The 15157-nt window shown below is 44.4% G+C and overlaps 1 protein-coding gene across 4 annotated transcripts in view; it reads right to left on the reverse strand.

The window, feature by feature from the left end:
* ZNF14 (zinc finger protein 14) overlaps positions 1 to 15157 on the reverse strand; it is a 133387-nt gene that overhangs the window by 15123 nt on the left and 103107 nt on the right. For 3 of the 4 annotated variants that reach the window (XM_058424605.1, XM_058424607.1, XM_032170262.2), the window contains exon 1: positions 12199 to 12359. The exons of the other annotated variant lie outside the window; for it this stretch is intronic. In XM_058424605.1, coding sequence (XP_058280588.1) covers positions 12199 to 12201 — 3 coding nt within the window. In that variant the 5' untranslated portion in view covers positions 12202 to 12359. Of the gene's footprint in view, positions 1 to 12198; positions 12360 to 15157 lie in introns of those variants that run through there. 4 annotated transcript variants of the gene reach the window in all.

Consider the following 15157-nt stretch of genomic DNA (forward strand, 5'->3'; position numbering starts at 1 on the left):
ACCCTATAATCCCACAGCAGCAAGATGTATATGGAAATTAAACAGGCTACTAAAAAGAGAATTGAAAACCCTAGACAAAATGAGCACATCCCAAGAAGCTCTTAACCCGGCATGTTTTAATTTAAATAAAAGAGAAAGAGTTCATAAGAACAACCTCCTACTCTTACTTACTTTATTTATTTTTATTTACTTATTTATTTTTTTGAGACAGAGTCTTGCTCTGTCACTCAGGTTGGAGTGCAGTGGTGCGATTTTGGCTCACTGCAACCTCCACCTCCTGGGTTCAAGTGATCCTCCTGCCTCGGTCTCTCAAGTAGCTGGGATTACAGTCACGCGCCACCATGCCTGGCTAATTTTTGTATTTTTAGTAGAGACGGGGTTTCACTATGTTAGTCAGGCTGGTCTCGAACTCCTGACCTCATGATCCGCCTGCCTTGGCCTCCCAAAGTGCTAGGATTACAGGCATGAGCCACCACCCCCGGCCCTTCCTACTCTTACTTAAATCAACCAACCTTAATAGTCACAAAGGATAAGGAAGACAATGATACAAAGATTACACCTTACAAGGGGAGCATTTAACTAAATGACAACACTATCTCCCAGCAGGACATCTTGGCCCATGGATATGAAAATACTTATTGACTACAGGTAAAAGAGGAGACTTAGAATTATGCAAAATCTCCAACTTTTCTCCAAATTGTCACTAGACCTAGATTTGTTACACCTTTTACAACAGTGGCACTACACTGTTTTCTTCAAGTCACTGATTGCATCAATATTACCATAAGAATAATTGAAGGTGTACTTCAATCCAGTTTTACATGACACTCACCTAGTATTTTTAACTTCAACATCACCTGTAGCCATCACTGGAATAACTCATTTACTTGCTTAAGAACAACAACCTGGGCTTGGTGCGGTGGCTCATGCCTGTAATCCTAGCACTTTGGGAGGCCGAGGTGGGTGGATCACTTGAGGTCAGGAGTTCAAGACCAGCCTGATCAACATGGTGAAACCCTGTCTCTACTAAAAAATACAAAAATTAGCCAAGTATGGTGGCAGCCACCTGTAATCCCAGCTACTAGGGAGGTAGAGGCAGGAGAATTGCTTGAACCCAGGAGGCAGAGTTTGCAGTGAGCCAAGATCACGCCATTGCACTCCAGCCTGGGCGACAGAGCAAGACTCAGTCTTAAAAAAAAAAAAAAAAAAAAAAAAAAGAACCACCTGGCTACAAATTTGTGTAGCTTCTCAGTTGGTCTTACCGCCTTTCTTATTCACCTCTGCTAGTCATCAGAGTGACTTTACTGTCTTGTTATTACTTAAATTCCAACCACATAAACCAGGGTAACACAAGCATACACACCACTGCAGACAAATGACAAATTACACCATCTGCTTGCCAAGCACAGTATCTGATTAATAATTTGCAGACTGACAGCAACAGTGCACTCCCAGCATGGAGACTTAGTTTCTCCAAGATCACCTTTAGCCTTTCTAAGATCTCCTATGTCTCACCTTATTCTACATATGGCTAGCCAGTTTTCCCAACACCATTTATTAAATAGGGAATCCTTTCCCCATTTCTTGTTTTTGTCAGGTTTGTCAAAGATCAGATGGTTGTAGATGTGTGGTATTATTTCTGAGGGCTCTGTTCTGTTCCATTGGTCTATATCTCTGTTTTGGTACCAGTACCATGCTGTTTTGGTTACTGTAGCCTTGTAGTATAGTTTGAAGTCAGGTAGCGTGATGCCTCCAGCTTTGTTCTTTTGGCTTAGGATTGTCTTTGCTATATGGGCTCTTTTTTGGTTCCATATGAACTTTAAAGTAGTTTTTTCCAATTCTGTGAAGAAAGTCATTGGTAGCTTGATGGGGATGGCATTGAATCTATACATTACCTTGGGCAGTATGGCCATTTTCACTATATTGATTCTTCCTATCCATAAGCATGGAATGTTCTTCCATTTGTTTGTGTCTTCTTTTATTTTGTTGAGCAGTGGTTTGTAGTTCTCCTTGAAGAGGTCCTTCACATCCCTTGTAAGTTGGATTCCTAGGTATTTTATTCTCTTTGTAGCAATTGTGAATGGGAGTTCACTCATGATTTGGCTCTCTGTTTGCCTGTTATTGGTATATAGGAATGCTTGTGATTTTTGCACACTGATTTTGTATCCTGAGACTTTGCTGAAGTTGCTTATCAGCTTAAGGAGATTTTGGGCTGAGACAATGGGTTTTCTAAATATACAATCTGCAAACAGGGACAATTTGACTTCCTCTTTTCCTAATTGAATACCCTTTATTTCTTTCTCCTGCCTGATTGCCCTGGCCAGAACTTCCAACACTATGTTGAATAGGAGTGGTGAGAGAGGGCATCCCTCTCTTGTGCCGGTTTTCAAAGGGAATGCTTCCAGTTTATGCCCATTCAGTATGATATTGGCTGTGGGTTTGTCATAAATAGCTCTTATTATTTTGAGATACATCCCATCAATACCTAGTTTATTGAGAGTTTTTAGCATGAAGGGCTGTTGAATTTTGTCGAAGGCCTTTTCTGTATCTATTGAGATAAATCATGTGGTTTTTGTCTTTGGTTCTGTTTATATGATGGATTACATTTATTGATTTGTGTATGTTGAACCAGCCTTGCATCCCAGGGATGAACCCAACTTGATCATGGTGGATAAGCTTTTTGATGTGCTGCTGGATTCAGTTTGCCAGTATTTTATTTAGGATTTTTGATTCGATATTCGTCAGGGATATTGGTCTAAAATTCTCTTTTTTTTGTTGTGTCTCTGCCAGGCTTTGGTATCAGGATGATGCTGGCCTCATAAAATGAGTTAGGGAGGATTCCCTCTTTTTCTATTGATTGGAATAGTTTCAGAAGGAATGGTATCAGCTCCTCTTTGTACCTCTGGTAGAATTTGGCTGTGAATCCGTCTGGTCCTGGTCCTGGACTTTTTTTGGTTGGTAGGCTATTAATTGTTGCCTCAATTTCAGAGCCTGTTATTGGTCTATTCAGGGATTCAACTTCTTCCTGGTTTAGTCTTGGGAGGGTGTATGTCCAGGAATTTATCCATTTCTTCTAGATTTTCTAGTTTATTTGAGTAGAGGTGTTTGTAGTATTCTCTGATGGTAGTTTGTATTTCTGTGGGATCGGTGGTGATATCCCCTTTATCATTTTTTATTGCATCTATTTGATTCTTCTCTTTCTTCTTTATTAGTCTTGCTATTGGTCTATCAATTTTGTTGATCTTTTCAAAAAACCAGCTCCTGGATTCACTGATTTTTTGAAGAGTTTTTTGTGTCCCTATCTCCTTCAGTTCTGCTCTGATCTTAGTTATTTCTTGTTTTCTGGTAGCTTTTGAATGTGTTTGCTCTTGCTTCTCTAGTTCTTTTAATTGTGATGTTAGGGTGTCAATTTTAGATCTTCCCTGCTTTCTCTTGTGGGCATTTAGTGCTATAAATTTCCCTCTACACACTGCTTTAAATATGTCCCAGAGATTCTGGTATGTTGTATCTTTGTTCTCGTTGGTTTCAAAGAACATGTTTATTTCCGCCTTCATTTCGTTATGTACCCAGTAGTCATTCAGGAGCAGGTTGTTCAGTTTCCACGCAGTTGAGCAGTTTTGAGTGAGTTTCTTAATCCTGAGTTCTAGTTTGATTGCACTGTGGTCTGAGAGACAGTTTGTTATAATTTCTGTTCTTTTACATTTGCTGAGGAGTGCTTTACTTCCAACTATGTGGTCAATTTTGGAATAAGTGCGATGTGATGCTGAGAAGAATGTATATTCTGTTGATTTGGGGTAGAGAGTTCTGTAGATGTCTATTAGGTCCGCCTGGTGCAGAGCTGAGTTCAATTCCTAGATATCCTTGTTAACTTTCTGTCTCGTTGATCTGTCTAGTGTTGACAGTGGGGTGTTAAAGTCTCCCATTATTATTGTGTGGGAGTCTAAGTCTCTTTGTAGGTCTCTAAGGGCTTGTTTTATGAATCTGGGTGCTCCTATATTGGGTGCATATATATTTAGGATAGTTCTTCTTGTTGAATTGATCCCTTTACCATTATGTAATGGCCTTCTTTGTCTCTTTTGATCTTTGTTGGTTTAAAGTCTGTTTTATCAGAGACTAGGATTGCAAGCTCTACTTTTTTTTGTTTTCCATTTGGTTGGTAGATCTTCCTCTATCCCTTTATTTTGAGTCTATGTGTGTCTCTGCACATGAGATGGGTCTCCTGAATACAGCACACTGATGGCTCTTGACTCTTTGTCCAATTTGCCAGTCTGTGTCTTTTAATTGGAGCATTTAGCCCATTTACATTTAAGGTTAATATTGTTATGTGTGAATCTGATCCTGTCAGTAGGATGTTACCTGGTTATTTTGCTTGTTAGTTGATGCAGTTTCTTCCTAGCATCAATGGTCTTTACAATTTGGCATGTTTTTGCAGTGGCTGGTACCAGTTGTTCCTTTCCATGTTTAGTGCTACCTTCAGGAGCTCTTGTAAGGCAGGCCTGGTGGAGACAAAATCTCTCAGCATTTGTTTGTAAAGGATTTTATTTCTCCTTCACTTATGAAGCTTAGTTTCACTGGATATGAAATTCTGGGTTGAAAATTATTTTCTTTAAGAATGTTGAATATTGGCCCCCACTCTCTTCTGGCTTGTAGAGTTTCTGCCGAGAGATCTGCTGTTAGTCTGATGGGCTTCCCTTCGTGGGTAACCCGACCTTTCTCTCTCGCTGCCCTTAAGATTTTTTCCTTCATTTCAACTTTGGTGTATCTGACAATTATGTATCTTGGAGCTGCTCTTCTCGAGGAGTATCTTTGTGGCATTCTCTGTATTTCCTGAACTTGAATGTTGGCCTGCCCTGCTAGGTTGGGGAAGTTCTCCTGGATAGCATCCTGAAGAGTGTTTTCCAACTTGGTTCCATTCTCCCCGTCACTTTCAGGTATACCAAGCAGACGTAGATTTGTATTTTCACATAGTCCCATATTTCTTGGAGGCTTTGTTAATTTCTTTTTACTCTTTTTTCTCTAAACTTCTCTTCTCACTTCATTTCATTCATTTGATCTTCAATCACTGATACCCTTTCTTCCACTTGATCAAATCAGCTACTGAAGCTTGTGCATGCATCAAGGAGTTCTCGTGCCATGGTTTTCAGCTCCATCAGGTCATTTAAGGTCTTCTCTACACTGTTTATTCTAGTTAGCCATTCGTCTAATCCTTTTTCAAGGTTTTTAGCTTCTTTGTGGTGGGTTCGAACATCCTCCTTTAGCTCAGAGAAGTTTGTTATTACCAGTCATCTGAAGCCTTCTTCTCTCAACTCATCAAAGTAATTCTCTCCGTCCAGCTTTGTTCCATTGCTGGTGAAGAACTGTGTTCCTTTGGAGGAGAAGAGGCGCTCTGATTTTTAGAATTTTCAGCTTTTCTGCTCTGGTTTCTTCCCATCTTTGTGGTTTTATCTACCTCTGGTCTTTGATGATGGTGACGTACAGATGGGGTTTTGGTGTGGATGTTCTTTCTGTTTGTTAGTTTTCCTCCTAACAGTCAGGACCCTCAGCTGCAGGTCGGTTGGAGTTTGCTGGAGGTCCACTCCAGACCCTCTTTGCCTGGATATCACCAGCGGAGGCTGCAGAACAGCAAATATTGCAGAATGGCAAATGTTGCTGCCTGATCCTTCCTCTGGAAGCTTCATCTCAGAGGGGCACCCGGCTGTATGAGGTGTCAGTCGGCCCCTAATGGGAGGTGTCTCCCAGTTAGGCTACTCAGGGGTCAGGGACCCATTTGAGGAGGCAGTCTGTCTGTTCTCAGATCTCAAAATCCATGCTGGGAGAACCACTACTCTCTTCAAAGCTGTCAGACAGGGACGTTTAAGTCTGCAGAAGTTTCTGCTGCCTTTTGTTCAGCTATGCCCTGCCCCCAGAGGTGGAGTCTACAGAGGCAGGCAGGCTTCCTTGAGCGGGGATGAGCTCCACCCAGTTAGAGCTTCCCGGCCACTTTGTTTACCTACTCAAGCCTCAGCAATGGTGGACGCCCCTCCCCCAGCCTTGCTGCCACCTTGCAGTTCGATCTCAGACTGCTGTGCTAGCAGTGAGAGAGGCTCTGTGGGCGTGAGACCCTCCGAGCCAGGCACGGGAGTGCCTGGTGTGCTGTTTGCTAAGACTGTTGGAAAAGTGCAGTATTAGGGTGGGAGTGTCCCGATTTTCCAGACACGATCTGTCTCAGCTTCCTTTGACTAGGAAAGGGAATTCCTCGACCCCTTGCACTTCCCAGGTGAGGTGATGCCCTGCCCTGCTCCATGGGCTGCAACCACTGTCCGCCAAGCCCCAGTGAGATGAACCCGGTACCTCAGTTGGAAATGCAGAAATCACCCGTCTTCTGCATTGCTCATGCTGGGAGCTGTAGACTGGAGCTGTTCCTATTTGGCCATCTTAGAACCTCAAGGCCGAGTACTGTTATATCTTAGTTGTTACAGTGTTATGTTTAATCAGATACATATTACATATCCAATAATTAATAGAAAACAAAGGATTGACACAAATAGACTAAAATAGTTAATTTTTTTCTTTTTTGTAGTGATGGGGTCTCCCTATGTTGCTGGTCTCAAGCCATCCTCCCTCCTCGACCTCCCAAAATGCTGGGATTATAGGTGTGAGGGAATGCATGCAGCCTAAAATATTTTAGAATATAAAAGGGATATAACAGATACAACAACTACTACTACTACTACTACTACTTCTGTTCCTACCACTCCTACTAAAGCCACCATAAAAATTCCTGAGCCTCGAATACATAGATATCCAACAATGCCAACTCATACCTAAAATCACACGATTACCAGAACACACTCCACATGTACTTGATGAAAATATATTATTTTTTGAACAACTGCCAGAAAAATCAAGGGACTAATAATATGTAGTCTCAGACCATTTGAAATGAATGCCTAAAGAGTTTCTACACACACATCCAATCAATGCATCTTTATAGACGCTTGGCATGTATTCCCAAACACCCCTTAGAAGACCACATAAATGCGACTCAACCAATGTATGTAGCTATAATCAAGCATTCAATAACATCTCAAACCAATGGACAGCACACATAATAATAGAAAAATGTTACCAGAAACAGACATGCCAATCAAAACAGATCATTACCCAGCCTGGCCATCATGGTGAAACTTCGTCTCTACTAAAAATACAAAAATTAGCCGGCATGGTGGCTCATGCCTATAATCCCAGCTACTCGGGAGGCTGAGGCAGGAGAATCGCTTGAACCCGGGATGTGGAGGTTGCAGTGAGCCGAGATCACACCACTGCACTCCAGCCTGGGCAACACAGTGAGACTCTGTCTCAAACAAAACAAAACAAAACAAAACAAACAAAAAAACACAACAACAAAACAAAACAGATCATTAGATAAAAGCAATCTGTCAGACCAAACACCAATCCCAGTACCACAGTCAAACCATATACTGGGGCCAGGCACAGTGGCTCAGGCCTGTAATCCCAGCACTTTGAGAGGCCGTGGTAGGTGGATCACAAGGTCAGGAGTTCAAGACCAGCCTGGCCAACATGGTGAAATCCTGACTCTACTAAAAATACAAAAATTAGCTGGGCATGGCGGCGGACACCTGTAATCCCAGCTACTCAGGAGGCTGAGGCAGGAGAATCACTTGAAACTGGAAGGCAGAGGTTGCAGTGAGCCAAGATCAAGCCACTGCACTCCAGACTGTGCGAAAGAGTGAAACTCCGTCTAAAAAAAAAAAAAAAAAACATATACTGGAAGAACTAAGATGACAAGCTTAAATATGATATATACTCCTACGAGTCATTTGTTGATACTTGATATGAATTCTGGTACCAACCCGGACTTGAAGGAAGTAAAGATTATGATTACAAAGCAGATCTAAAAGATGGTACAACACCAGACACAGCTATCACACCAATCATTCATATTACATATACCCAACTTTCAGACCTCCACGGGAAAAAATGCCAATGCCACTGGGATACCCACTGGACTGTGATATATAATAGAAGAGGATAAGACATACTATAATGATTCTCTAACTTTCCACTTTTGGGAAATTTTGCCTTCCCCAGCCTTGTTATAATTATGCCAAAAGTCAAACTTATTTGACAGAACCACAATTCTTTGACAGAACTAAAAAAATCCTCATTAGTAGAATTAGATTGGAAACAAAGATTACGCCCAGTAATCTTTTTCCCCCCAACAAGACGGAGTCTTGCTCTGTTGCCCAGGCTGGAGTACAGTGGCGCGATCTTGGCTCGCCGCAACCTCCGCCTCCCAGGTTCAAGCGATTCTCCTGCCTCAGCCTCCCAAGTAGCTGGGATTAAAGGCACCCGCCACCACACCCAGCTAATTTTTGTATTTTTTAGTAGAGACAGGGTTTTACCATGTTGGCCAGGCTGGTCTGGAACTCCTAACCTCGTGATCCACCCACCTTGGCCTCCCAAAGTGCTGGGATTACATGTGTGAGCCATTGTGCCTGGCCCACCCAATAATCTTAACTGATCCTGATCACTTTACACACACAACTTTTTTTTTTTTTTTTTTTGAGACAGAGTCTTGCTCTGTCATCCAGGCTGGAGTGCAATGGCGCAATCTCGGCTCGCTGCAACCTCAGCCTCCTGGGTTCAAGCAATTCTCCCACCTCAGCCTCCCGAGTAGCTGGAATTACAGACGCCCACCACCACATCCAGCTAATTTTTTGTATTTTCAGGAGAGACAGAGTTTCACCATGTTGGCCAGGCTGGTCTCGAACTCCTGACTCAGGTGATTCACTCACCTTGGTTTCTCAAAGTGCTGGGATTACAGGCATGAGCCACCACGCCTGGCCTACACACACGACTTCTGAAACACATGCTAAAACAACAGAAGATTATGTAGACAGAGTTGTCCTAAATATACTTGTTTTCAAGGGTAACAATTAAACACCACAACTGAGAAACTTATAAAAAAAATGTACAGAATCAACACCACCCCAATGAGACATATATTTTAAGGGACAACCAACATTAATATGCTTCCACTTTAACATATATTAGAGCTATATTTCATCATCCTACAGGTGAAAAACCTTACCCTCACCCATTTTTCAATATAATTTACTAAAACGGCTACACATACCTAGACCAACAAGCTTTACAAATCAAACTGAATGGACACAGCACCATTCAGAATCTGACATAATTCAACACATACTAAATTCACATTCGTGGCAAACTTGGCTACAATATATGCAAACTACCTTTATTTATTTAGTTTTTTTTGAGACAGAGTCTCAAGGCTAGAGTGCAGTGGCATTAGCTCACTGCAACCTCCGCCTCCTGGGTTCAAGCAATTCTAATTCTCCTGCCTCAACCTCCTGAGTAGCTGAGATTACAGGTGTGCGCCACCATGCTCGGCTAATTTTTTTTTGTATTTTTAGTACAGACAGATTTCGCTATGTTGGTCAGGGTGGTCTTGAACTCCTGACCTCAGGTGATCCGCCCGCCTTGGCCTCCCAAAGTGTTGGGATTACAGGCATGACCCACCATGCCCAGCCCGCAGTTTTATTTCTTAAGAGCAAGGTTTGATTTTAAACACAAACTTAACTCCCAAATGTCAACTACCACTTTCATACTCTCCTCTATCTCACAGACAATGAAATACAATCAATGATGACTCATATAAATGACCTCACAGAATATCAAAAGGTGTTTAATTACAATATCAATTACAAGGTGGGCACCTTAAAAACCAATCTATTTACATTAAGAAACTTGACGGTGAAAGACTGACTGCAAACCCAATGTACTAAGTGAAGTACTTTACTAACTCAGACTTGGAATAACATAAGAAACCCAATACAGGCCGGGTGCGGTGGCTCATGCCTGTAATCCCAGCACTTCGGGAAGCTGAGGAGGGCAGATCACCCGAGGTTGGGAGTTCGAGACCAGCTTGACCAACATGGAGAAACCCTGTCTCTACTAAAAATACAAAATTTTAGTATTTCGTGGTGGCACATGCCTGTAATCCCAGCTACTAGGGAGTGGTGGCACATGGCTGTAATTCCAGCTACTAGGGAGGCTGAGGAAGGAGAATCGCTTGAACCTGGGAGGCGGAGGTTGCGGTGAGCCAAGATCATGCCATTGCACTCCAGCCAGGGCAACAAGAGCGAAACTCCATCTCAAAAAAAAAAAAAAAAGAAACCCAATACAATCAGGAAAATTATTTACAAAACACTGGCATAAAGCAGCTGTAGTTCAACTGGATGTTCATCAGGATGTGAAGATTCAAGGTAACATATACTAAGCCTACTTGAATTAAGACGAGGAGACTCACTACTAGCTTCTGACCCAAGTACACAGACAGATAAAAGATATATTCTACAAATAACCGCCTTAGAAAAACCATTATCTATTGATGATTATTTTATACAAAAATAATTAGTATTCCCATTCTGAAAAACTATATACTACACCTTTCAGGATATGGTACCCAAACTAGATATGGTACCCAAACTGACATATCAGCATCAAAAGAATACCCACAATCAGCCAGGTACGGTGGCTCATGCCTGTAATCCCAGCACTTTGGGAGGTTGAGGCAGGCAGATCACCTGAGGTCAGGAGTTCAAGACCAGCTTGGTCAACATGGTGAAACCCCATCTCTGCTAAAAAATAAAAGAATTAGCCGGGCGTGGTGGTGGGCGCCTGTAATCCCAGCTATTCAGGAGGCTGAAGCAGGAGAATTGCTTGAACCAGGGAGGCAGAGGTTGCAGTGAGCTGTGATCACGCCATTGCACTCCAGCCTGGGTGACAGAGTGAGATTCCATCTCAAAAAAAAAAAAGAAAAAAAAAAAAACTACGCACAATGACTCTAGACTTAGGAACCTTCCACTGGATAATTGCTCAGAGAAAAACACACTGACCTATTACAATCACAACATACACTTACAATCAGAATGTATCAAAGTGGTGTATGTCATAAACATCACTCTCACAAACACCTCAAAGCTTACCACTTAGCCAGGCGCGGTGGCTCACGCCTGCAATCCCAGCACTTTGGGAGGCCGAGGCGGGCGGATCACAAGGTCAGGAGATCGAGACCACCCTGGCTAACAAGGTGAAACCCCGTCTCTACTAAAAATACAAAAAATTAGCTGGGGGTGGTGGCGGGCGCCTGTAGTCCCAGCTACTGGGAAGGAAGGCTGAGGCAGGAGAATAGCTTGAACCTGGGAGGCGGAGCTTGCAGTGAGCCGAGATCGCGCCACTGCACTCCATCCTGGGCGACAGGGCGAGACTCCGTCACACACACACACACACAAAATGCTTACCACTTATATGGAACAAATGACATACAGAGATTTTGCATCATCATGGCACTGCAACATAGGCGAAATCTCTTGGGTAGAAACCACACAGATAAACACACACAAACAAGAGAATTTAAAAGAACTTGAACAAGCTCACAATAAATTCCATCCAGAAGCCAAAGAAACTAAAAATCGCACACATTCACGCAAGGGAACAAAATTACCCAGAGCGAAGGGAAACTGAAATTCAGGGTGGCTAGAATTAATATTTGATCAAGGAGTCCAAAGGGAAGAAACACAAACTTTCTGATCAGTTAAGATAAGGAGTCCCCTTCCCCGCAGTTCGAAAAGAAAGCCCACATTCAGAAGGTCAGAAACATCCCCAGGCTTGAGTGCTGGGAGCACTAGAGGGGGTCAGTCCCTGGTGATGAGGACAGGGGCGTTTGAACAGCCACAGGAACCTGACCCCGGCTGCAAGGACCTGCCCAGGCTTCGGTTCTCACAAGTGAGGAAACGCGCCCGTGGATTCATCGTAAGGTTTCCAGCCAAGTGGATTCTTAAACGCACAAACCCCATAGACCGAGATGGGATCTCCCCAGGACCCTCCCGCTGTCACCGAACAATCCGGGGAGACGCGGGGCTGCGGGCGCAGAGCTGCCCACAGAGGGCTCCAGGGCCGGGGGCCGAGGTCGCCCCGCGGGGACTGGACAGGACGCTGGGGCTCCCGGCTGCCGGTCCAGCTCCCACGGAGAGGACCGAGGGCCGAACTGCGCCCGCCGTGGCCCCCGGGTCTGCAGACCCCGGAGTTGACTGCAAGGAGGTCCCTGGCCTCGGCCACAGACGGTTCCAACCAGAAACCTCCCCTCGGACACGGGCCCCGCACACTCACCATTTCCCAGCGTCCGGGAAGTCACGGTGTCCTCCCCACGGATCTGTCAGTACCTGCAGGTCACGGCGCGACAAAGGATGCGCTAGAGCCACCTTCGGCCTTCAGGAGCAGGTGAAACGCAATCTTGCCATGGGCCAGGAATGGCGACGTCCGCACTGCGCAGGCGCAGCGTGGCCCCGCGCACATCATTTCAGCTGAGGTCCTGATTGGACAGATCCAATGGCCCCGCCTCTTTATCACTGAGTGACAGCGGAGCAGGAAGGGGCGTGGTTGAGCTGGCCTGGCTTCAGTCCAGCTTTACCCTGCCAGGATTTTTGCCTTTAAACCGAATGTATTCTTTGCCTCCCATCCATTTTAAGTGTTCTTTTCAGTACTGTTAAATACATTCACATTGTGAAGCCAATTTCCAGAATTGTTTTCATCTTGCAACACTGAAGTCTGTCTCGTTGCACAACTCCCCGCGCACCTCTTCCCTCAGGGTCTTTTGCAACCTCCATTCCACTGTCTGCGTTCGTGAATTTGACTGTGGGAATCTCATGTAAATGGCATCATAAAGTATTTGTCCTTTTCTGACGTGCTTATTTCATTTAGCATAATGTCCTCGAGCTTCACCTTGTAGTATGTGTTAGGATTTCTTTTTTTTTTTTTTTTTTTCAGAGTCTTGCTCTGTCGCCCAGGCTGTAGTGCAGTAGTGCTTCTTGGCTCACTGCAAGCTCCGCCTCTTGGGTTCACGCCATTCTCCTGCCTCAGCCTCACGAGTAGCTGGGAATACAGGCGCCCGCCACCACGCCCGGCTAATTTTTTGTATTTTTTTTTTTAGTAGAGATGGGGTTTCACTGTGTTAGCTAGGATGGTCTCAATCTCCTGACCTCGTGATCCGCCCGCCTCGGCCTCCCAAAGCGTTGGGATTACAGGCGTGAGCCACCGTGCCTGGCCTCTTTTTTTTTTTTTTTTTTTTTTTTTTTTTTTTTTTTTTTTTTTTTTTTTTTAAGAGACAGGGTTTTGCTCTGTAGCCCAGGCTGAAGTGCAGTGGTGTGATCATTGCTCACTGCAGTCTTCAACTCCTGGATTCAAGCAAGCCTCCATCCTGAGCCTCCTAAATATCTGGGACCACAGGCATGCACCACCAGGCCTGGCTAATTATTTTAATTTTAATTTTAATTTTTTGTAGAGATGTGCGTCTCCTTCTGTTGCCCAGGCTGGTCTTGAACTCCTAGTTTCAAGCGATCCTCCTGCCTCGACCTCTGAAAGTGCTGGGATTACAGGTGTGAGCCACTGCCACCGGCCAATTTACTTCTTGTTTTTTTCTTTGGAGATGGAGTTTCGCTCTTGTTGCCCAGGCTGGAGTGCAGTGGCGCTCAGCCACCGCAACCTCTGCCTCCCAGGTTCAAGTGACTCTCCTGCCTCAGCTTCCTGAGTAGCTGGGATTACAGGCGCCCACCACTACTCCCAGCTAATTTTTGTATTTTAGTAGAGATAGAGTTTCACCATGTTGGCCAGGCTGGTCTCGAACTCCTGACCTCAGGTGATCCACCCTCTTTGGCCTCCCAAAGTGCTGGGAGTGTGAGCCACCTCTCCTGTCCCCAATTTACTCCGTTTTAATGCTGAATTGTATTCTATTGTATGTAGATATCATGTTTCTGGATTTTTCTGGATCTTTTTTTTTTTTTTTTTTTTTTTGAGACACAGAGTCTTGTTCTGTTGCTCAGACTGGAGCACAATGGCGTGATCTCGGCTCACTGCACTCCACCTCCTGGGCTCAAGCAATCCTCATGCCTCAGCCTCCAGAGTAGCTGGGGTTACAGGTGTGTGCCAATATGCCCAGCTAATTTTTGTAATTTTAGCAGAGATGGGGTTTCACCATGTTGCCCAGGCTGGTCTCAAACTCCTGGGGTCAAGAGATCTGCCCACCTTGGCCTCCCAAAGTGCTGGGATTACAGGCATGAGCCACCTCGCCTGGCCTTATTTATCCTTTCGTGGACACCTAGGTTGCTTCTACCTTTGGCTATGGTAAATAATATGTCTATGAACATGGGTGAACAAATACGTGAGTTGCTGCTTTCGGTTTTTTGGGGTATGCTCAGAAGCGGACTTCCTGGATCATATGATTACTTTGTATTTATTATTTATTTAAGGAATGGCCATACTTCTTCCTAGCAGCCATAGCATTTTCCATTCCCACCAACAATGCACAAGGACCCCAAAAGGTGTTCTCACTTTTTTGGTGGTGTCCTTTGAAATACAATTTTGCTGGGTATGGTGGTTCATGCTTGTAATCCCAGTACTTTGGGAGGCTGAGGCAGGAGGATCGCTTGAGGCCAGAAGTTTGAGACCAGCCCAGGCCAACATTCCGAGACCCTGTCTCTACAAAAAATAAAAAAATTAGTTGAGTGTGGTGGCACACACCTGTAGTCCCAGCTACTCAGGAGGCAGAGGCAGGAGGATCACTGGGGGCTGGAGGGTTGAGGCTGCAGTGAGCCATGATTGTGCTACTGCACTCCAGCCCGGGTGACAGCGCAAGACCCTCTCTCACACACACAAAAAAAGATTCATTCTATACTAGGCATTGATATTTTATTTATTGTTTTATCGTTTTATTTTTTGAGAAGGATCACGCTCTGAGATTATGCCTGGGCTGAGACTTAGAGTGAGGTTAGCCAACTCTTCGAGTGAGGTAAGGCTAGCTCTCCAACTTTAGCCCTTTTCCCTGTTTGCCTTTCTCTGCCATTACTGAACTGCTGGTCATGCCCTCCTCACCAATTTCTCTCTCTCCTTTTTTTTTTTTTTTTTTTTGACAGAGTCTCGCTCTGTTGCCCAGGCTGGAGTGCGGTGGTGCGATCTTGGCTCACTGCAACCTCCACCTCCCGGGTTTAGGCAATTCTCCTGCCTCAGCTTCCCGAGTAGCTGGGATCACAGGCACATGCCACCACGCCTGGCTTATTTTTGTATTTTTAGTAGA

This window comes from Hylobates moloch, unplaced genomic scaffold (assembly GCF_009828535.3).
Source record: "Hylobates moloch isolate HMO894 unplaced genomic scaffold, HMol_V3 SCAFFOLD_12, whole genome shotgun sequence".
Lineage (NCBI taxonomy): Eukaryota > Metazoa > Chordata > Mammalia > Primates > Hylobatidae > Hylobates > Hylobates moloch.